Source organism: Parasteatoda tepidariorum, chromosome 2, assembly GCF_982258835.1.
Source record: "Parasteatoda tepidariorum strain Cologne lab strain chromosome 2, Ptep-v5.0, whole genome shotgun sequence".
Lineage (NCBI taxonomy): Eukaryota > Metazoa > Arthropoda > Arachnida > Araneae > Theridiidae > Parasteatoda > Parasteatoda tepidariorum.
In genome coordinates, this window is record NC_141756.1 from 1708745 (window position 1) to 1733259 (window position 24515).

A 24515-nucleotide genomic window follows, 5' to 3' on the forward strand; every position below is an offset into this window, starting at 1 on the left:
ATGAATTTGGGCTCTGCTTAATGACTGGCTTGAATAATAATTCAAATCGACAACATAAAAAAGGAATAAAGTAACTGTAATTAACCTTAACACTTTCGCTACCGGAACGCCCGAAATGCCTCGTGAACTAGACTACCGAAAACGCCCGAAGTGCCAGTGAAACTAGTTAGAGGTTCTTCCCCCTTTTCGAAAAATTACACACTATAAGGAAGGTGTAGCAGTAATGGTCCTTGAAGGTAATTTGCAAAAAGGGGAGAAAGTAGAGGGATTTTTCAACAAAAGTTTGTTTCATATCATTCTGCTCTTGTAAAGTTGTTTTATCTTGTCTTTTTTATATAAACGGAAATTTATTTTCGTCGCAAAGGTCTTTCGACCGAAGAAATAATAAAATAGTTTTCAATGATGACAGATGAGTCTGATTTTAATGAATCAGGGGATGAAGATGAATTCGATGATGTATCGCCAACTGAAACTACTATTGCCCCTAACAAACTTTTTCTGACAATACTTTTCAAGAAAAAGTTAAATGAAATATTTTATTGTAAAAATAAAACAAAATTCTCATAATCTTATAATTTATAGTTGAGAAATTTAGTATTTTTTAACTTTGCTGAAAGACAGAGAGAGATGTAGAAACAAATATAAACTCAATATTAATTAACCTAAATTATGAAGTTGTCTATTTCTTTTTATCAGAACTTTTTTGATCACTTACGTTGAAAAGAAAATACTAGAGTAATGGTGTCAAAGTTTTTTTTAAAAAACATTAAATTACTTAGTTAATGTGTCTTTAAAAATATATCGATTGTTCAAAATAATTAACTGCTAGAAATTTGCAGTGTTTTTAGAAAAAAGAAATGACAGTAATTTAAAAATGTATTATTAGTTTTTCTACAAGACTGAAAGATTACTAAATACAATTAATTATAATTCTATTTTTAAATAGAAAATAAATAGGTAAACATTATTTTTTTAAAATTATATTGTAGGCTTTGATGTCTTACAAAATGGTTTTTATATTTATAACAATAGGATCCAGGAGAAGGAACTGCTTTGACGGGTACCGAAACTATTCTTTGAAATTTGAACTTTATTCTGCATTTGTAGTTCGACAGCTGTAAATCATAATTCACGTTGTCTTGCTGTTTATGAATGCCTTGCTATTTTCACCTTTTCAATGCTTGTTATTACTTAGGTATTGCACTTGAAGCTGCATGGACCCAATTTTTTTATTAATCGTTAACACCTGGTCTAAGAACACGAATGTTTACTAGTGGAGAATGCGTTGGTGTCAAAACTCTTACAATAGTTAAATCTCCATGAATTTATTTATTTTCAATTTTAAATGTTATCTTCCTACGAAGGGGATTCTTTGCTGGAAGATAATCGGTAGTTAACTGTAATTTCTCATAAGCTTATTCTTTCCTTCATAATGAATTGTGGTGATGTTCAGTTCATCACCTAAAAGCAATACCACAGAATGTTCTATACAGGGTATCCGCGCACCTGGAAAGTCATAAAAAATCATGGAAAGTCATGAATTTCGGTATTGAACAAAATTTGTCATGAAATGTCATGATTTTTACTATTTTTAAAAAGAAAATTATGGAAAGTCATGGATTTAGGTCTCTGAAAAATCTAATTTTTAAAATGGAATCTCCCTCCCCCTAACTTCATCCTGTTCCAAATATCTGAATTTCTAACAAAATCACCACTCAGTCATATTTTATTAGAATGTAAAATGATTTTATCATGTTCTTTAAAAATTATGGTGTTCTTTCAAAAAATGAAAGAAAAAATATCATTTCTAGAGCGAATTATCCTTTAAACTCTCTTCTGTGATTTAAGAATTTTTATTATTATTTTTTTTAAATTTTATCAATTTAAAATTCTAGTTGAAGCAAACCAGTTATTGGCGAATTTTTTTTATTCCGAATTGAACAGAAAAATCAGGAATATTTCTTTCCTTTCTAATGAACAAGAAAAGTATCTTTAGAATATAATTCTGCAGAAAAAAAAATTTTTTGCTTTTGTATTTTTTTCAGCTATTTTATTGTTATTTTCTATTTTATTGTTTCAACTCTTTCCTTACTCTGTTTTTTAAGTTTAAAATCTATAAATATGAAGATGAAGAGTATAATAGTTTTGGTTATACCTATTTTGAATAATGTTATTATAATGCTTTTTTTAATTTATTGTTGCGTTTTTGTTGGAGAAAATAGCAACTTCGTTAAGTCATGAAAAATTCTTGGAATTAGTCATGGAAAATCATGAAAAGTCATGAATTTGAAAATCTAAAATGTAGCAGATACCCTGTCTATATTCAGCTGTCAGACCACCCAGATATATTACAAGTTACTCATTCATTTCTGCAGAAGATAAGCGTTATCAGCATAGCTTCTAAAGGCTATTGTTATATGAAAAATAACATGCCATATTATAGATTTTCTCTATTTTTATTTGAAGTTGGGACTGATATCTTTGTCATCAAAATTATGGTGTGGTAGTGTAAGAAATGTCTTCTATATTCCTCTTGTCTTTCTTTCAAAGGATTCATTCAAATGGATTCTTTCAAAGAATCCATCCCAAAGTTTAATTTAAGATAATTTTTCCATAATTAGATTTTTATTAAATTACACATAAACTTACTTTTGCCAAATGATTAGCAATTATTTATTAAAATTTAAATGCAGTCTTATTGTTTTTATTATGAATATAATTTTTTAATCAATTTACTTAATTACCCATATTTATTGCATTTTTATTTTTAATGACAATATTTTAAAAATTTGTAAGAAAAATGATCAAAAAGGAGGAGGACACGTGGAAAAATTACAGCAAAAATGGATGCTTCAAAAAAGAAGATAAGATATTTATCAAAAAAATATTGAACAACAGATTTTAATAAATATAAAATTACAGCTTAAAGAATTTTTCTGAAATACTATAAAAGTATTCTGACAATACTTTTATGTTATTCAATAAAATGTTTTTATTTCTACAAATTACTATATATAATCAGAGCGCATTAAAAAGCATACTTGGAATGCAAAAACTAAAATATTTTTATATAAATTATGGAAAGACAGATACAAAATTTGGCATCTATTTCGAATCGTTTACTTTCAAATAATTAAAAATTAGTTAAACGATTTAGATTATTTACAAGAACCTTATAACAAATAAATTTATTTATTATTATTCCTTTTAATTTTCAGATTTCAAAATTTTTTCCCACTCACCAAACTGAAATTTACATAAAAATATACTTTATAGATAAATGATTTATTTGAAGAAAAAATTGTACTTCGTGATTTTTTAAAATTTATATAGAAATATTGTACTTAAAATACTATTGTTAAAATAGTTCTTCAGCATTTTTTAAAATTTTTTGTACAAGTTTGCAAAATCTTTTATGGTGCAGCGCTAGAAGGAATATTATTTACAAATGAAAATTTCACTGAAATGAATTTAGTGTAGGTTGAAGTGAAAAATATTTTTTTATACCTTGGGGTGAAATAAATAGTTTCTGGAGATAAAATTTTTAATATTTTCAGAGCTTTATTAAATAAAAAGAAAAGTTTATGGTCTTTCAAATTGTAAAATGAGACGCACATTTAGATTGATTGAATATTTTTAATACTATCACCAAATTAATTTCTCCTTAATGACTGATGTTAATTTTAAATGTTGGTTTCTAAGAAATTAAAAGTTTATTTTTCAATCATTTAAGTTATTGAATTATATTAGTTTTTACTTTACAACGAAAAAAGGATTTTATTTGTGCGAGAATATCATTTTCAATTTAAATGCTTCATTTAGAAATTTTATTACTTGATTGCATGGAATTACATACTTAATTTTCTATATAAGTAATGAAATTTTAAAAAAAATGAAGGCATTTATTAAAATTTTATAAATCTTGCTACGTTAGCGATATTCTTGCTTCAAATAATGTCTTTCTTCCCTTTGAAAACCTATTTTGGGGATATTTCCGCAGGTGAATAAGAAGAAGATCAGTCATTCCAGAGTAAAGCTGGGGATAGGAACTTTTTGCTACCTGTTTTCCAACTTCGGGCGTTTGCGGTATTCTGGGCATGTTGAGGTTTAGGTCGCTCGGTATTCAAAGAGTTAAATAAATAATTACCATTTAAACATTTATGGTACAACCAAGCAAAACGTTAACACTTTTCTAACCACAGATTAGACTTTGCCACACCTAAAATATATTATTAAGAATGTTAATAATTAATTCTATTTATATCTGAGGTGGGCATACTAAGCCACATTAACGGAAATTTTCTAATCTATGTAAAAGGAAGTCATTACATCAAACATTATTTGAAGAAAAAAAACTATTTTAATTAATATATACTAAGGTAATAATGCCCTTCTGTTATAAATAACTAAATTTATTTTTCATAGGCCAAGATATTGTTACCTTTTTTTACAGAAAATTAAACTTATATTTGGGCTATAAGTTCACACTTTTTATCTTTTAGTTACTTGCATAACTTAGTGAATGCATATTTTGAGTGTATTTTTTGTCCGCGAGTGTATTTTTAAAAGTTTCAATATAAAAATACATTTTATTTTTTTAATATGTTCCAAGTAATTATTATAATTATTGTTTATTTGTCATTTTTACTTATCATCGACTGCTGACAATATAACCAGTTGAGATTTAAAAATTGCTATTGGGCTTATAATATATGGTTTTGACTTGAACTACATATAATTTTGAAAAATTTCAGACACCATTAAATTAACACTAATCATGTAAATCCTCATGATTTTGAGTTGTGGTACTTTTGCCTTACTTATTATAAGTTTAAATATTATGTTTACAAGATTATTTATGTTGTATTTTAACATGAAATTGGAATATGTATTTAAACACTTTGTAAACCAAAGTTTTACTTAAGGTTGTCAATACGGGTGATCCCAAACCTGCTAAGTATCCAGTTCTAGTAAAATTGTTTAATTTATTATTACCAAAAAATCAAATCACATATTTTGTTTAATTCTACAGTCCACAGATGGCGCTTTGCGCATCCGAATTAATTATTCATTGAACTTGAAAAAATAAATAGTGTATGTGTATCGATTCATGTGTGTGGAGTGTTTCAATGTTGTCAAGGTATAATTCAATATTCTAAGTTCATCTCCGATTCTAGTAAATAGTGGCAAATTCTAACTGATCTGTGAGATGTCTAAACGTTCCACCTTTAATTTATTAGTTCCAAGTCCATACTACAACCGAGTCAGGTAAGGATTTATGAAGCATTCTTTTTCCCGCTATTTGGTGAATCATTTGGTCCGTCGAGCCGGAGACCAGCTGAAATATTCTAATTCAAAATTCCTGGCTTGTTGTTTCGGCAAATATTTTTTCTAAAATATATTGTCATAATTCAATAAAAAAGTAAAATTCGAATTTTATTCATATATGCTAAGCATTAAAACGAAAGAAATGTTCGTAGTGTAACATTTCAAATTCCAGTGTATTCAAAAGGGTTTAATTTGCTTAAATGTGCTTATTAACTTATTGATTAATTACTTATGTGCTAAATTACCGATGTATTCTGCCATTGTCATTTCTGTAATATAATTTACAAAAAACTGTTTCGTTTTACCCTTCCCTTTATTATTGTTCTCTTTTCGTTTTAAACCGCTGTAATTCTTTTTGCAATTTTCCATTTCCCTCCGTTCACGTTCCCAGGCGTCAGTGGAATAATTTTTGTTTGGGCTAGACAGTTAGACTTTTATAAACAGCTCTGTTCAGTGGTTTTTGATATAATAAATATTTTTTCTTATTCTAATATATTCTAATGGATATAGAGGCCTTGTTAAAGAAAAAAAAGAGTGTTAAATCATCGATTACTAAATTGCAAAAGAAAACAGACGAGGAAATTGGGAATTTAAATAATGCGGGTTTATCGGCTCAGAAATATAGATTTTTGGAATTTAGAACTGAGGTAAAAGATATTTTAGATTCTATTATAAGTATTTGCGAGGAAAGGGATGAGGAAACATTCTACGGAAAAGGACGACATTTTAGATGCGTTAGAGTCAGTACTTGTCTATATAGACACCCGGCTTTTGCCTCCCATAGTGAATTCCAGTTTTGAGGTTAAAAACCAAAGTTCAGGCCAAGCTTCTGTCTCATCTCAGTCTGCTGAAGTGAAACTTCCTACGTTATCTTTACCTATATTTTCTGGTGCAAATGAGGAGTGGCTTGCCTTTTCCGACCTTTTTGAAGCTGTAGTCTCAAACAATCAAAATTTGACGGGAGCGCAAAAATTGCAATATTTAAGGAGGAGTTTAAAATCAGATGCTTTAAAAATCGTAAACTTGTTATCCATTACCAATAATAATTTCGAAATCGCTTGAAAATTGCTAAAAGATAGATACTTTAACAAAAGAGAAATTATATTCTCCTTAATGAAAAAGTTTATCAATATAACGCCCTTGAATGGAGAATCATCCACCCAAATTTTAAATTTGATAGATTCCACTAAGGAATTCGTAAGAATGTTGGAGTCCCTGGAATACAAGGTTGATCCAACTACAGAGACCCTTTTAATGCACATGATATTGTTCAAGCTTGATGCAAATTCAAGAACTTGGTTTGAGAGAACCTTTCAAACTGATGTCATTCTAAAGTTGGACGAACTGTTGCAATTCCTTGCAACACAAGCGAGATCCACCCCGAGTTCAACTACTAAGAGAAACATTCAAAGAAAGGTGACTTTGGTTTTGTCCAACGCCCAGTCACAATGTCCTCTGTGTAATGGAGATCATACATTGTCGAAGTGTGATACGTTCTGAAAATTATCAGTTCGAGGCCGTTTAGATTTTGCTAAATGGAATAATGTTTGTTTTAACTGTTTAACTTGATTTCTCAGTGTGAAAACTTGCAACAGCAAGTTTAGATGCAAAAAGTGCAAAAAACCCCACCACACTTTGCTTCATATCGAAAATGTTAGCGATAGGGGAAAACAGGGTGCTATAAATAAGTCAAATTCTAGTGAACTTTCTATCAACGCTCCTGTCTTTTCACCTGCCCTTATTCCAAGTACTAATCAATCAAGTGAAAATTCTTCACGACTTAGATTCCTCAATGCGCGAATTATTTGGGGATATTTCTCTGGCTGATCCAGCATTTCACAAGAGTGCTCCGATTGATGCACTCCTTGGTGTTGACCTTACTTTGCCATTACTAAAGGGTCAAACATTATCGTTAGGTAAGGATAAGCCATTTGCCATTCGTTCAGAACTGGGTTGGATAATTGGTGGTAGGGCAAATTCTGATGGTCAAAATTCTCTACATGTCAATCATATTCAGTTAAAATCGGATCTTCTAATCAATAAATTCTGGGAATTAGATTCAGTACCATGCGTCAAACCCTTAACTTCTTTAGAAGAGGCTTGTGAAGATCATTTCGTAAAGACACATTCTAGGGATGGGAATGGTAGATACACAGTAAGGTTGCCTTTTCACACTTCTCCCACACGGTTAGGTAATTCAAAACAAAATGCAATTCGTAGGCTAATCAGCGTGGAACAACATCTCATTTCTAAACCTGAGAAATACAACCTCTATCGAAAATTTATGAAGGAATCTTCACTTAAATCACATGGAACTGGTTCCGGACTCTGACATTAATGAGATCAAAAGTTTATACCTTCCTCACCATGGAGTTGTCAGAGACACTAGCTGCACAACAAAGCTTCGTGTAGTCTTTGATTCTTCCAGTTAAACTTCATCCGGACTCTCTCTCAATGATCTGCTCCTGGTTGGTCCAAGAGTGCAGCCAGAACTTTTCCCTATTCTCATCCAGTTTCAACTTTTCAGTGTAGCCATTTGCGCTGATGTTGAAAAGATGTTCCGCTAGATTAAAGTTCATGAGGAAGACGTAGACTGACAAAGAATTTTTTGGAGGGATTCTCCAACCGAACAAGTAAAGGAATATCGTCTTATTACCGTTATGTACGGTATGACCTCAGCAACATTCTTCTCCACGAGAACCTTACGACAGCTTGTCATAGACGAGCAAGAAAATTATCCAGACGCTTCAAGAGCTACCCTTTGTCATTTTTACATTGATGATTTGCTGAGCAGGAGTGCAACAAAAGAGGGAGCCACTCAACTGGTGTCCGAACTGCAGGCAATGATGAAGAGAGGAGGATTTTCTCTATGCAAATGGGTGTCAAATGATCCTGACGCACTAGCAAACATTTCGGAAGAGTTAAAGACCGTTGATTCCAAACACATGATCAACGACGACCAACCGGTCAAAATTCTGGGAATAGCTTGGCTTCCAGATGTTGACAAGTTCACCTTTACCATCTTCCTCAATGAGAGCGACGTATGGACTAAACGCAAGGTACTTTCCAAAGTTGCCAAAATCTTTGACCCCTTGGGCTGGTTGGCACCTACAGTTATCACTTCCAAAATCTTCCTCCAAGAGCTGTGGAGTCATCATCTAGGCTGGGATGAGGAACTACCAGACTCTCTGGCAAGGCAATGGAGAGTATTTTAAAAACAGCTTCCTCTACTTACAAATATCAAGATTCCACTCTATATCCTCATTCCACAGGCTACAGACGTTCAAGTACATGGATTCTGTGATACTTCAGAGAAGGCCTACTGTGCAGCTATATACATTTGTTCCAAAGATTCAAACCAAGCCGTGACATCTAGACTACTAACTTCCAAGACACGTGTCTCTCCAGTAAAACCACAGTCTCTACCTCGACTGGAACTCTGTTCTGCCTTACTTCTGGCCAATTTGTTACAAGCTACCTTGCCAACACTAACTGTGCCAATATCTGAGACATTTGCATGGTCTGATTCCAAGATCGCACTAGCATGATTGAAGTCCGAACCAAGAAGATGGCAACCGTTTGTAGCTAATCGAGTAGCACCAATTCAAGAGCTGACTCCTAACGTGCACTGAAACTTTGTGTGCGGTTTGGAGAATCCTGGTGATTGTGGAACGTGAGGGATACCCCCAACTAAACTAGAAAAGTGCGACTTGTGGTTCAACGGACCTGATTGGTTAAATAGTTCTACTTTTCCTAATGGAAGGTTTGAGGAGGATCCACAACTACACGAAAGCATGTTTGCCAAAGCCAAAAGAACATCCAAGCTGGTTATGATGAATGTGGTTGATGCTACTTTCAAGGCAGAATTTTTTCAAAAATTTTCTTCTTAGAACAAGCTGAAAAGAGTAGTTGCCTATTGTTTAAGATTCGTGAAGAACTGTTCTGTTGCTGCAGATAAAAGAAACAAGTCCTTCTTAACAACGAATGAAGCCGAGAAGAGAATTGTCAAATTCATCCAACAAGATCATTTTCCGACGGAAGTCTCCTATCTTTCAACAGGCAAGCAGCTTCCTTCGAATAACAAGCTTGTTCTCTTGACTCCGTTCTATGATGATTCTGGAATAATTCATGTCGGTGGTAGACGGGAAACTTCAATGCTTCCAAAATCAAAGAAGCATCCCATCCTGCTTCCTAAAACCAACCATGTTGTGAACTTACTTATCACTGATTATCATTTGAAACTTCTTCATGCCGGTCCTCAACTTCTCCAAACAGCTCTCAGAGAGAAATTTTGGATTCTTTTAGCCAGAGATGCAGTTAGAAGAGTGGTGAGAACATGTATCCCATGCTTCAGAAATTGTCCAAGGCTCACCGAACAAATCATGGGTGATCTTCCAGAGTTCAGAGCTTGTCCCTCTTCTATATTCCAATGAACTGGTCTTGACTTCGCCGGCCCATTCTTGATACGGAGCTCCAAGGGAAGAGGCAGCCGAAATACTAAGTGCTACATATGCGTCTTCGTCTGCCTCGCAACGAAGGCAGTTCACCTTGAAGTCGTCAGTGACTTAACCTCAAAAGCATTTAGTGCTTGTTTAAAAAGATTTGTGGCACACAGAGGTAGACCTTCAGATATCTTCTGCGATCAAGGAACCAATTTCTACGGAGCTAGCAGAGAGCTCAAAAAGGAGTTCCGGCAGTTGATGAAGGAAGACGCCCTTCAACAATTCCTGGTATCAGACAACATCGCCTTTCACTTCAATCCTCCATCTGCTCCCCACTTCGGAGGCATTTACTTGCAAGAATGACCCAACATTTTTGGAATAGATGGTCCTCAGAGTACTTGACATTGCTACAATCAAGATCGAAGATACGTATCTCTCAAAAGAACCTTGACATCAGAGATCTTGTTTTAATCAAACACGACAACTTACCCCCACTACAGTGGAAGTTAGGGAAGGTCACGGACACGTTCCCTGGTAAAGACTCATACTGGTGAACTTGTGAGACCTATTGCAAAATTGTGTCCTATTCCTATAAACACTTGAACATTTGTAATTATGCCTAATTTTTCTTCTAGCATTGTAGAAGTCATCTATTCATCTGTAAAACCAGTTGCTTAATTTCATTAATTTACAAGTGTACCTTATAGTTAATTGAAGTTACTTTTTATGTTTAACTAAATTCATTAATTTTAAAACCCCTCCGTGTTTCAAGGGGGGGGGGGCGGTACGTTTAATTCTACAGTCCACAAATGGCGCTTTGTGCATCCTAATTAATTATTCATTGAGCTTGAAAAAATAAATAGTGTATCGATTCGTGTGTGTGGAGTGTTTCAATGTTTTCAAGGTATAATTCAATATTCTAAGTTCATCTCCGATTCCAGTAAATTGTGGCAAATTCTAACTGATTTGTGAGATGTCTAAACGTTCCACCTTTAATTTATTAGTTCCAAGTCCATACTACAACCGAGTCAGGTAAAGATTTATGAAACATTCTTTTTCCCGCTATTTGGTTAATCATATTTATTTTACTCAACATGGTTAAAAAGGAAATTTAAAAATGCACATAAAATTCACAATTTAATATTTGGGTAAGAAAATGAAATTTTGATAAAATATTAAGAATTATAAATAAAAAAGGTAGCATTAGAAGAGTTAAAATGTTTGATTGTTAAAAAAACAAAGAGGAGAAATACAGATATTTTTGGAATGCTGATATTTTTAATTCTACTGTCTTCAACAGTGGTTTGTCAAGTTTTTGTAATATTTTTGTTTTCTCACTTAAATGTTGATTTAGGAATTTTAATTGCTTCATTTTTTGCACATATTTTAAAATAAACAGCCTTATCTTTAACTGAATAATTTATCTTTCTTTCCTTGGAAGCAAACAAATATTTGTCTTGTTAAAATTTATATTTGTATAACATTCTATGAACTGTTTTAATATTGACTATAATGAGCATAATTTATTATTGTTTTAAATGAGTTACCTGATAATCTATTATGTACCGATAAGACATTTAGATAAAACCATATAGATGAGACTATAACATTGAGTTCTAGATGGATGGTCGCTAATGGACAATCATTACATATAAAATGGCTACCAAAATATCAAACCCTAGTCGCAAAGATTGGTTGCCATGTAACAAAAAAATAAAACATTAAAATATGTATGATTTAAGACAATTCCATGTTCTGTTTCAATAGTTTTTTTTAGCAACTTCTACGAATTCTGACACGTTTTTTAAAATCATGATATTTTTTAATATGACTCACAAAAAGCACCTTTGAGTAACCTTTTTTTTATGCTAGATTTGCGAGGATTTCATCCTTTTTTGAAGAGTAATTGCTATGGATTTCCTTTTAGTTTTAAGATTATGCTATACGAGTATTGAATCGCCCTTTGAGTAATTAGATTTTTCATTTGTAATGATTCCATTGAATTGGTCCATTAGCAAAGTCTTATCTCTTGCTTTTATGAAAGTTATTCTTATGGATTTCCACATAGTTTTTAAAATGCTGATAATATTAATATCGTAATACGATACATGAATGGACTGGATTTACAGCAACATTTATTTTATTATTAGTTAATTCTTTCTTTTTTTTCCCAATAGAATATATTAAATCAGCAGCTCTGGTGCTATAAAAGGGCTACGATTTGTAATTGTTACTCTAGAGCTCTCCTATAACAAATACAGAATAAACTTAATTTTATTTATAAGTGGATATTCAATCCACCTCATAATTTAAAACTGTTTTAAACAAGAAAGTTGTTTTAAAGGAAAAAAGTCATAAAAATAATTATGTTAATATATTTAACAACAAACCCATAAAACAGCACTCTTAATCTTATAACATTTTATTTATATATTCATCACCAATTATTATTTCTGTTATAAAGTTGTAGACTTGAAATTAAACCTTTTTTGTCAAACTACCAAATAATATCCAACTTTATTTGACTTCCTCCTTTTGTGCTCAGTGTTTTTCTTCATTGAAAAGAGGTTGTGAAAAAGTAAAAGAAGCCCCATGATTACCAAGCAATGTACCGTTACTTTAAATATAAAACAAAATATTGATTTCCAAAAGATCCATTTAACATGGCTGAATTGACGGAAATGCTTGTTAGATCTTTTCTTTATTTTGATTAAAAATCCGTAGGAACCTGAAAGTGGAATGAAATTATTCGCTAATCTTAAATACTAACTTCTATATTTCACTACAGTTTTTAATAATTTCTCATAAATGAGTGTTTGCATTAAATGCTTCTTATTGTGTTTCATTCAGTTAAATATAAGGACTTACTGTTGTTGATTTGTTTAGTTAAGGTTCTGAATTCTTACAGCAGAAAACTTAAGATGTTTCTCAAAAACTATTACAATTGCTACTCTAATCTAAAAAAACATAAGTTCAATATTTTTTTACATATTATTATTTCCTTATTCTACAGGTTTTTTTTATAAACTTATTCATAAAAACAGTACTTAAAATTACTCTATATACTTAGTAAAAATTATACATCCATTTTGTTTCCATTTTTAAAGCATATGTCTATTTTAATTTATTTAAAAAAATAACTTCAAGGAATTCAACATGAATTAATAAGAAGTATTCATTATGTTATTAAGAGAAAAAAAGGTCATGAAAAAGCATCATCAGTAATGTAAAACTTATTATATTATATGCAAAATAAAACTCACCCTACCTTTCTATTTTAAACATAATTTTTCCTTTCAAAAGGAAAAAAATTTCATCCACTCTAAAGGCTTCCTTACTAAACAACCTTTTCTTCATTATAACTGCATGTTTTAAACTATGATTCCATATATCGCATGTTAACAGTTGGGCTGAAAAGTTCGTAGGCTAACATAGAAAAAAAATTTTTTTTAATAAAATTCCATTTTATTATTCAATATAGTTTCCTTCAAAGGCTATATAACGATTATAGCGGTCATATAATTTTTCGATACCATTTTTATAGTACGATTTGTCTTCAGCCTCAAAATAGGCCTTTGTTTCTGTGATTACTTCTTCATCGGCGCCAAATTTCTTTCCAACAAGCATTCTCTTGATGTCTAAGAACAGGAAAAAGTTGCTGGGGACCAAATCTGGAGAATACGGTGCAATTCGAAGACTAATTCATATAATTTTGCCATCGTTTTCATTGACTTGTGACACGGTGCATTGTCTTGATGAAACAGCACTTTCTTCTTCTTCTAATAGGGCTGTTTTTCTGCAATTTCGTAGTTCAAACACTCCATAACGCTATGTAATAGTCGCTGTTGATGGTTTTTCCCTTTTCAAGATAGTCAGTGAGTATTATACCATGAGCATCCCAAAATACTGACGCCATCACTTCGCCAGCTGACTGTTGCGCCTTTCCACGCTTTGGAGTTGGTTCGTCTCGTGGAGTTCTCTCGGCTGACGGTCGGTTGGACTTCGGTGTGAAATTATGGAGCCATGTTTCACCCATTGTCCCATATTGATGCATAAATTCGGGTTTATTACGATTAAACAGCTTCAAACACAGCTCAGAATCATCAATTCGTTGTTGCTTTTGACCAATTGGGAACTCGTGCGGCACCCACTTTGCCTAGAGCTTTCGCATACCCAAATATTCATTCTCGATATGTTCAACACGTTCCTTTGATATCGTTAGAGTCTCCGATATTTTGATCAACTTCACTTTACGGTAATCTAAAATTATTTTGTGGACTTTTTTGATGTTTTTGTCAGTAACAGCCTCTTTGGGGCGACTACTGTGTGCATCGTCGTCGGTGCTCATTTCGCCTCGTTTAAACTTAGCAAACCACTTCTCAATGATTTATTTTCCTGGTACAGAGTCTGAATAATGTTTCCCAAGCCAAGCCTTAGCTTCAAGAGTATTTTTTTCGCTAAAAAACAATGCTTTAAAAACACACGAAATTCCTTTTTATCCATTGTTTTTAAACTAACAAAAGTTGCTTCACTAAAAATACTAATACTAAAAATACTATCTCACAAACTAATAGTCCGATGGCTGTCAAATTTATACACATGTCTTTCAAAGGTTAGAACTAACTAAAAATCATATGTATTTAATAATAGTAGCCCATCTATGTGTCAGCCTACGAACTTTTCAGCCCAACTGTTAAAATACTGAAATATTTCAATACTAACTCAACAAAAATTTTATTGAAAACACAATACAGCATTTCATTATCACATTAGTTTCCCTTTCTTCTCCTCTAGTTTGATTTTTATTTCTGTTGGAAATCACTTTCCAAGTCACACATTTGTGAAGCTCTGTGAGGATATCACACTCAAATAGAAAACTAACAGCTTGAAATGGGAAAATTAATTTCATAAGCATTGAAAATATTCATTGAAGAAATAACATTGTTATCAGAAAAAAACACCTAAATTGTAGAATTTCAATAGAATGAAAGTTTTTATTGCGAAAGTTATGGTTACCTGCGAGTGTCGTATGAGTCGTTTCATTTCCACTCAGCCATCCAGTTGCAGGTTGACTCGAGGGCAAACGTGGGTTCGACAGATACCAGACGTGAAACTTACGCAAATGAACACCTGTCTGATCGGATCTTTGTGATTTCTCCACATGTGGAGGATTTACTTCATCTAAAAATTAGAAGAATGAATTTCACTATCCTACTTAAAAACTAAAAAAAAAACTCATGCATGTAAATAATACTTGTCATTCATTTGCAATGCTTATGTATCACGCAACCCATTTGAAATATATATCTGCGCCTAGAAATTGTGTGAAAACATTTCAATGTCCTACTATTAGAAAAATTACTTAATAAAAAAATAATAAATACTTGCTATAATGATATAACATTATTTACTGTTTCTACATAGTGTTACAAAAAAAGAACAGTGAACACTGCAAAAAATTATAGTATTATTAAATAGTGTAGGGGAAGAGTTTGCTCATTAATTGGTTAGCTGATGTTTCGTATTTTTGATTTTTTTTTTTTTTCATTTCTCATTACTGGGGTCCTTCATAATTTTTTAAAGAATCGCAATTGTATAGCTTACTATATTCATAATGATATTTTTGAAAGGCACTCACAGAAAGGGTGAATAGTTTTCCTTTTGAGTGATCACCAGTTAGTAAGATTATTGTTATTTATAACTTTTTATCTACTTATTTTTTTATTATTACTTTTGAAGTTCCTCTGACTAAATTATCAGAATCAGAACGGTGAAAATATTCAGAAGGTTTAGCATGAAACACTAAAATTTGTATAATACCTACTACTTATTTCAGTCTGATAATATTCGTGAAATCTGTTGTTTCTTCTCCCAAATACTCCTTCTATTCTACAAGTAATGATATATACCAAGGATGAGCAAACTACGGCCCGCGGGCCAACTGTGGCCCTCTGGAAGATTTTATCTGGCCCTCGGATAGAATTTTTATTTGCCGATCAGTGGCAAATATAAACAATATACATCCATTTTCTTGTCGACTATGCTTAAAATTATTTCTGTTTTTCCTTTTTCAACGAAGTACTGATGAAGTTTTTGCTTTCTCTATTTTTGTTCTACAAAACATAAATTGATGGATATAGTTAGCTCAAACAGCTTCAACTGGTAAAATGTTGAAAGCAGAAGTTCTTTATTGAATAGCCGTAGATTGGCTCCAACTAGCGCTTGTCTCTCTCGAGGAGCTGACTTATGGAATCTAATATAGGTAAATTGCACTTCACATTTGGCAGACTGCGCATTTTCCGCTCCAAAGAGCAGACAATCTAACAATCATCTGAAGCAGTCGTTTCTAAATACTATTCCAAAGTTTTACAAATCATTACCAAAAGCTAGTTTCCAAAATTTAATATTTCATGCTCAGAAAATCAGTGCATATTTGCTTAATCTTATATATGTGAGCAAGAGTTTTCAACTATGAACCTTAGAAAAAATCATTTCAGAATTAGACTAACAGCAAAGCATTTAGCCTTGTTCCTTAAAATAAGCACATCTCACTTCCAACCTTAATGTAAGGAACTTTTAAAAATGAAATCGCAATTTCCTTCATCTCACTAAATATTTAAATTAAAACTTGCATATCACCTTTTTTTCTTAAATTTTGAAGTTTTTACTTGGCCCACCAAACATTTTTTTTTCTTGATTTTTGGCCCCTCGACCAAAAAAGTATGCCCATCCCTGATATATACTATAGATTTTAACCCTAGCTTGTTGTATCCTCTCTTCAAGATTTCCCTATAGTTGACTATTTTAATGTTGCTGGACTATTTATGGAGAGTTATGGTCTTCAAACTCTTCCCCGACAGGATTTGAAAAATAACCTAAAGTCGTATAAAACATTAAAATTTTTAAAAAGTTCCTAATCATTCTTAATTTCTTTTTATTTATTTATTGTTGTGCAAAACGTTATTAAACCCATTTAAAGTGTATACAATCCATAAAGAAAATAGCCACATACTTGCAACTTTTCTATCTTGTGTTTTGAAGACATCCTGGTGTGTTGTTGCTTCATCGCTTCTATTATTTTCCATGTCAATAGAACCTGAAGAGATCCAACGGTGTGGACTCAATAAGTTAATAAAGGAATGTAGCAAAAATCGGAAGATAAAAAAGAGAGGATGACTTTTCTTTTGCACTCTTCCTTCCTCATGAAATGTTTTAGTGGATAATTCTGTTCCATTCTGGTATTCAGATGAATCAGGGCTGGTTTCTGTGGCCAATTCATTACTGATCTTGTTAGCTGGGGGGGGGGATTATTTTTATTAAAGTTTGTAATTCATTTTGAAAACTGAGTAAACATATGTAAAATACGTGGATTTCCCAAAGATTATTTAAAATGTTTAGTTCATGTGTCGATTGTAGTAACCTTTGTTTGCTGGCTTTTTGTTCAAAATGCAAAGACAAGTTGCTATATATTAAATTTATTTTTCCCAATTATACAACGACAGTTTTTTTAAAAAAAATAATAAATAAATAAACAGAAACTCGTTTTTAATTGAGAGTAAAGGATTTTCTCAACATCTTGTTACAATAAACGGTTTCTGAACTAATAATTTTGCTTCTGCAGATTTTTCTTGCATGTTTAAGGCAAAATTTAAAGTTTCATTTTTAGTTAAATTAATTTTAAATGGCTTCGACGTCAACGAGACATGGAAAATACATAACCCTGTCTATTGAAGTTGAAATCATCTTATTTAATTGTTATTTCACTACCCATTTAAATGTTATGGTAAAATAGAACTTCCTGGTTAGTAAGTATGATAATTTTAAAAGCTGAACTTTTTGCAATCTTGTTCTTAAAAACCTTGAATTGCTCTTTTTTTGTTATATGCACAAGATTCTGCTCAAGCAATTGTTTCAGATAATTGTTATGTTTTTAAAAGCATTTCATGAAATTTGCTTTGGGTAGGGTTTTTATTTAAATCATTTATTAGTGTTAATTATTCTGTCTTATAATATGTTTTACTCACATTTTCAATATTTTTATTTTTTAATAAAAACGTAAATTTGCAAAGATTTGTGTTAGCTTATTATCTCTTAATATGCTGAGGCTTGTAAGTTATTTTATAAAGAAAAGAATTTACAATTTTTTTCCCCTCAGAAAGTACTGCTTATTTATGAAAATTAAGTTATTTAAGAAAATAGGTACTTACTTGAAATTGCCAGATCTGAGTAGCCATGTTCAACTTTATCACTTACTTTATCTTCTAAGCCATATCCGAAAGAATATGGAGAAATCCAATGACGTGTTTTAACTATGTTTGGAATAAAATTTGGCAAAAAGCGAATGATTGAGAAAAAATCATGTGACTCAGTGATATTTGTCACTGTTCCTCTCTGATATTCAGTATGTTGATGAATGTCTTTGAAAAATTCAGTTTCATTATTAACTGCTCTTTTTTGATATTCAAGTAAACTTTGGCTATGAGTTTTATTGTCAACTGCTCCTTTCTGATATTCAGAGGGGTCATGACTGGTTTCTGGGGCCAATTCGTTGCTTTTCTGTGCCTCTGAGATAGAAGGAAAAAAAAAAACATTTTGACTTGTTCTAAATTTAGTAGTTTATTATAAAAAAAAAGATTGAATATTTTATATACTTTAACCACATTGTTGTGTACCATTCATTTAAACATACATACTTTCATGAGAAAAACCTTATGTATTACTGTCATGCAACTAAAAAACCACCATTTGTTTAAATATTTATACTTAAGTGTGAGAAAAGTATATTTTAAAGCAAAATGATGCGTTTTTTTTAATGTATTTGTGACTCTTTTGAGTGCACTTTAGCTGACAGACTGTCAGCTTGGAATCACTGTCCTTGTCACCATTTATACATCTATATTAAATCTCTAGACATAGAGTTCAATGATTAAATCTTACTTTACTAGATGGGAATACTTCTCCACAATCTAGCTAACAAATTCTTTTTTTTTTTTTCCTTTCAAAAAAATGAAGACAATTAAGTGAACTGATTTGGAATGATGTCTTTACTATAAATGAACTGACTTGTAATCCATTTCAGGAGAGAGCCTTCTGAAGCTGAGATACATAATAGATCTTCCAACTAGTGTTTTTTGGATTAAAAGTTATTAATTTTAAAGTGTACTTCATAATTATCTATCAGTAAATTAATTCCAAAAAGCTACAACATGCAACAGGAGTCTTTAGCGCCCACATGCGCTCATTTCTAAAGTGAACTCTAAACATGGAAATGAGTGTCTCAATTGTTAAATCGATGTTGGTTGTCAATGTTGGTAGTGGTTCCATATCCATCAAGTATTTAATTGATTTTAAAGCTTTAATATTGAGTAAACATTAATTTTATTATATCAATCCAATAACTGATAGATCCATGATTATTTAAAGATTTTTTTATTCTTGTCAAAATCATTTTAGCTTTTACGTTGATTGGTGAAGTTGATTTTGATCACATAAAAAAAATTTTAAAAACTGATTTGTTTTTGTACATCATTGCTCACTGAAGTAAAAACAATGGTAATTGTCTTATTTGAAGATTGAGATATATATCTTTAAAAATAAAGAAGTAAATAAATGTTATTTTATTTTATTAACTTTTTAATATAATTTCCTTTTTTCTTTAATATTTGTATTTTATTTGAGCTTACAAATTAACATTTTTTTTAGAAAAAATAAGCTTAAAAATGTGAAGCCATGGGGAGTATTCGAAATCTATCATTTCAACTATTCCATTTATCATTATCTCATAATTTTATTTACCACTTGTATACTTTTATGGGAAGAAAAGTGTTTTGTCAAAATTTCTATATATTTCTTACTTATTTTCAAAATCATGCATAAAATGACTCCCACGATCAATATTATCTTCATCTTTCATCACAGTTTAACTTAGCTCTGAAAAATATTATCTGCAAAAAGAAATATATATATATATATGTATATATATGCTTTTATACAATTTGTGTTAATTCTTGCGCAAATTAAATGTTTGTCTCAATTGTTATAAAAGTCACAATACAATAAACATTCACTAGTTGCCATAAAAATACTTCGTAAACAATACTCCTTAAAAAGAGACTTTGAAATCAAGGGTTTTCCAATAATCATCATTCTTAATCTATATTTTTAGAATCCTGATCAGAAATGAAGTAAAAATTTTATAAGCATTAAAGGTTGCAAATAAATATTTAATCTAGGTAAGCCCTGAAAAGTTTTTTTTTATTTTTAATTTTGATGAATCGTTATTGAGAAGGGGGGATTGAAAAGATTAAAACTAGATTGATTACCATAGTTTTTAATCTCGCTTTACTCAATAGTGATTCGTCAGGTTTTTATTGCACTTATGCTTTTTCCTTCATTTGAGACTTTGAATGTATAAACTTTTTTTGTTGTCTTTTAATGTTGCCCCAATTTTGTTAGCCATTATAAAAGATAAGTTTTTGAATAAAAAACATTGTAATGTGTGCACTGCTTTTAATTATTCACTCTTTATTGCTTAGTCATAAAAAAGACATTTCATATTAGTTATATATGATTTCGCCTAAAATTTGTATAAAAATAATAACTGTATAAATATTAAAATAAAAGATGTATACTTATAATGAATTGCCACATTTTCAACAAACTGAGATTAGGTACTGAAATTTAAACACATTCGTGAACATTAAGTTTTTGTCAATTAATATTTTTCCTAAACAATAAATATAAAATTGCCTCAGTAAATATCTATACCCAAATTATTTTCCGTAAATACTAGATAATTTTTAAATAATGAAAAGAAAACTAATTTTATGCTTATAAATCTTGTGTTTAAGAAATTTATTAAAAGATGATTTAACTTTTTGATCCAACAAACTGTAGGGTAAACCAACCAGTGAAGGAACATTTCATATATATTGATTAAAAATAAGAATTTGAAAGTTTTTCTTTAGATTAATTGGTAACAATAGCTTACTGCCAAACAAGAGGAAGTCATCTAGCAATGTTTTGGATTACCTGGTCAAATAGACTTCTCTGCAAAAATTTTTGAATTTGTTATATCTCTGCAACACCTTGTTTTTTGAAAAAATTATAAGGTGAGTGTTTGCATTTATATGTTTGAAGTGGAATTAATTGCATGTAATAGTTTTATTTTTCTCACTGTGAAAAAGAGAATTCAAAATATAGGGGGTGTTTATTCACTGGACCACCAAACAATGAAAAACCAGTGAAGGAACAAGTGTTCCTTGATGACAGGGTTTTTTTCTAAGTTACTGAAAATAAAAAATAAACTTTAATTTTCTTGTACCTTTAGTGATGTTCCGCATCAAAAGTATGTTAAAAATGCGAAAAACAACTTCTAACCAGTGAGAAAACAGGCATGTTCCTTTACTGGGCATAGATTTCCCAGTGAATGAACAGTATGTGTTAATATGTTGACACTTTAATTTTCAATTCATGATTACAAAAAAAAGTTAACATTTTCCAAGTATTTATATGTTATAATTTCAAGAATAGGCTTGTTTTTAAATATTTGTATGGTTTATAAATTCATAGAGAGCATTAAAAAATAACCAAAATTAAGTGTTCCTTTACTGGATGTTCATTCACTGGTAAGAGCTGTTCCTTCACTTGGTCTTCTTACTACTTGTTATTTGAACCTCCAAAACTTTAAAACAATATTATGTAAATTCTCTACAATTTTTTTACATAATTTGCAATTAGTAACAAATATGTTGACACTGTCATTTAACTAAAATTACGAATTTTGAAATTAATATGATTTTTTAAGAGAGCAAGTGAAGCTTAAGTGTTCCTTCACTGGTTAGTTTACCCTACATAAGTTTAAAATTAAATTCGATTTGAAATTTTTAGAAGAAAAGAAACATTTTATTTTGAAGCATCAAAATAAATTATAGAGTGATTTATTTATTCATAATTATACAGTCAAGTAAATTTAGTTTTAGTTAGTTATTTTTACTAAATAATAAATATAGAATAATGAATGTAAAATTTCTAAACGAAATATACATATCCAAATAATTTTTCCAAAATAATAAAATAATTTCCTAAATTATAAAAAAAAAAAAAATCTGCTTTTAAATTGTATGTATTGGCGAAATTTATTATATGATTACATTTTTTGGTAAAATAAAGACAAAAAAATACATTATATATAAATACAAATTAAAATTTCAAATTAAATTTGATTCGCAATTATTAAAGAAAAAGCATTTTATATTGACACATTAAAATAAATAAATACCGATTCGTTTTCAAAATATTGGCATTAAAGTAATGCGCCAATTCCAATGAACGTTCTTTATTGAAAAAGCAATAAAAAGTTCCAAACTTTTGTACCCATATGAGGTTTAATAGTAATTAAAATGCCTACAAATGTTAACTACATTATTGTCGTGCGAATAAAACATAAATAGCAATTTTACAGGTTAAAAACGTAATAAATTCATTCTATAACGACGCAATGATAGCGCACTCATTGCAATGAAATGTCTAAAGAAATTAATATGAAAAAACATGCTTGTGAAGTGTAAAAGGTTCTCTTTTTATTAATTTTTCTCCATCTCCTAAAACACAGCTGTGACCATTTTTTATTAAATTTTATAATTCCAAACTCAGCTCAGCCCTTCGCCTTCATAGTGGATCATCACAGGACAACTCTCTTTACATAAATTACACCTCTAAGATCAGCACCTAATTTAGCGATGTTATTGCCCAACATCCCTAAGTCTCATCGCAATCGAGCCCGCTCACTTACCGTTACTAATGACGCTGCTGGTGATCTACTGGAATCCGTGTCTAACTATCAGTGGGACTATTTTGTTAGAAATATATTGTATCAAAATAAATACTTATTTTTATTAAAAATGAGATGCCAAAATTTTGGAGATTTTTAAACTTTAGTGGGTGACCTATGAGTGAAATTAAAAAAAATAATGGTAAATTTCAATTTGAAGGAAGCTCTGCATTTATCCGTTTCGAGGTCTTTTAAAAAGATTGTTGAACAATAATGGATGAATTGTGGTAATAAGTATCGAATATACTTAGGTACTGCGGCAATAATTTTTTGACAGCCACCCGAAACGGATGTACCGAAAGTTTTGGAGCCGAATAATAAGCAAAAAAATGAAAGTTCGGGCTTAATTTTGAATGCCCCCAATTCGAGAATTGCGATTTTCAATTAACTTTTGGAAACTAATAAAAAAGTACTCTTCAAAAAAGATTTATTAATTTATCGGAATCGAGTGGAGGAATAAAACGCTGCAAAATAATTCAAAAAGTATGATATCATGATTGCCCTATCTAAAACAATAACTTAGAAACTAATGTGCAGTTATTAATAATTTAAATGTTTGTAACATACCTATTTCATTTTAATGAAATGAAAGTATTTTTAAATGATAACTGAAGAATAATTTTAAAAATTTACTTTTGACCAGTAATCATTACTTGTAGCAATTTTTTTTATTTGGTTGTACTATATTAAAAGATGAAAAGCATAAACAGATTAATTCATAGAACGTAAAATTTTTGAAAAATCATAGCAAACATTTGTAATACACGTAAATCACGTGAAATTCTTTTTTTAATTACCTATGCACATTTTTTTTTTCATTGCTTATAACCGCCTTCTGGATTTGTTTAAAAAGTCTTCATAATTTTTTTGCTACGCGAAAACTGTTTAGACGATTTAAAGAAAATCAATAACTGCTGCAATGAAATTACAAATTATAGAATTCGATAATTGATTTCTTAACTGTTGAACTTGTTGCGAAATGAAAACCGCAAAATACTCTGAGTCAGCAGACAGAAAAATTAGTTGCAGAGTTAAAATTTGACATGTCAACGTCACATTTTCTTGTGCGCATGACACAAACTTTTTATTGTTTATAATTACAACTGAGACTATGCTTTAAATAATTACCATATCCAAAGTTTAACTTTTTCGATAAACACCTTGCTTTTCATTATACACGTCAAAATGGTAGGGGAAAAAAACCGGTTGCTTTAGTAATGAGGCATAGAGTTTTAATGATAGTTAATTTTCTTTGAATCTCATTTCGCTTATTATTGTTTTAATAAAATTCACATTACCAAAATCAAACAGGCAAAATTCGTCGATCAAACAATAATAGCCGATTTAAAAAAGAAAAAGGAAAATCGTATTTTAAACACATCAACAATTAAAAAAAAAAAGGAAGTGCTATAATACTTTTACAAATTATGCCATTAATATCCAGCATTGGAACCTACAATAATTGGTCAATTAGGAGAAAAGATATAACAGGGGAAAACAAAACTATTAATTTCCGTTCTCAATTTTCTCTAAATGAAATATAACCTTAATTATTATAACTAACCCATATAGCGCGAAATAATCCAGTGGCTGTCCAGGAAACGTCATGGCAAACATCCACGAAGTTTCATCTGATCGACCACAAGACATCCATATTTGAGCCGGTAGAGAAATCTAAAAGCCTGTAAGGGAATGGACTTCATCTATCAAAAGGTTTAATTGGAGCGAGTTAGCATGTCTTGTATCCAAGCGAATTGAAGATTAATAATTAGAGCCCGGATTTTGATGACCTAAAAAATCTCAACTAATGCCCTTAAAAAGTGCAAAAAATGCCCTTAAAAAGGGCAAAAAATGCCCTTAAAAATGCCTTAAATAAAGTAAAAATATTGAATTAAAAAAATGTTTTGCTCTTT

General features: G+C 30.6%; 5 protein-coding genes across 6 annotated transcripts; 4 read left to right on the top strand and 1 right to left on the bottom strand.

Moving 5' to 3' along the window:
• Positions 1-6021: 6021 nt before the first annotated feature.
• On the top strand, positions 6022-6828 carry LOC147814376 (uncharacterized). Its single transcript, XM_087155349.1, has 2 exons — positions 6022-6345; positions 6451-6828. Exons 1-2 carry the CDS (start codon positions 6022-6024, stop codon positions 6826-6828), a joined length of 702 nt encoding a protein of 233 aa, XP_087011475.1.
• Positions 6829-7120: 292 nt separating this feature from the next.
• Positions 7121-7660, top strand: LOC147814377 (uncharacterized). Its single transcript, XM_087155353.1, has one exon. It carries the CDS (start codon positions 7121-7123, stop codon positions 7658-7660), a length of 540 nt encoding a protein of 179 aa, XP_087011479.1.
• A 328-nt stretch (positions 7661-7988) lies between these two features.
• Positions 7989-8876, top strand: LOC139425064 (uncharacterized). Its single transcript, XM_071178095.2, has 2 exons — positions 7989-8534; positions 8601-8876. The coding sequence occupies exons 1-2, from the start codon at positions 7989-7991 to the stop codon at positions 8874-8876; spliced, it is 822 nt and encodes a 273-aa protein (XP_071034196.2).
• Positions 8877-9122: 246 nt separating this feature from the next.
• LOC147814378 (uncharacterized) lies at positions 9123-9761 on the top strand. Its single transcript, XM_087155371.1, has 2 exons — positions 9123-9170; positions 9219-9761. The coding sequence occupies exons 1-2, from the start codon at positions 9123-9125 to the stop codon at positions 9759-9761; spliced, it is 591 nt and encodes a 196-aa protein (XP_087011497.1).
• A 2417-nt stretch (positions 9762-12178) lies between these two features.
• LOC107451937 (uncharacterized) lies at positions 12179-23352 on the bottom strand. Of its 2 annotated transcripts, none has more exons than XM_016068184.4 (6): positions 23170-23338; positions 19625-19714; positions 17978-18334; positions 16783-17064; positions 14787-14951; positions 12179-12498 (listed from the first exon to the last, which is right to left on the bottom strand). In XM_016068184.4, the coding sequence occupies exons 2-6, from the start codon at positions 19674-19676 to the stop codon at positions 12263-12265; spliced, it is 1092 nt and encodes a 363-aa protein (XP_015923670.3). In that variant the 5' UTR covers positions 19677-19714; positions 23170-23338; the 3' UTR covers positions 12179-12262. The 2 variants fall into 2 exon arrangements, with proteins under 2 accessions (XP_015923670.3, XP_015923675.3); XM_016068189.4 differs by having other exon boundaries at positions 12180-12498; positions 23236-23352.
• Positions 23353-24515: the final 1163 nt, after the last annotated feature.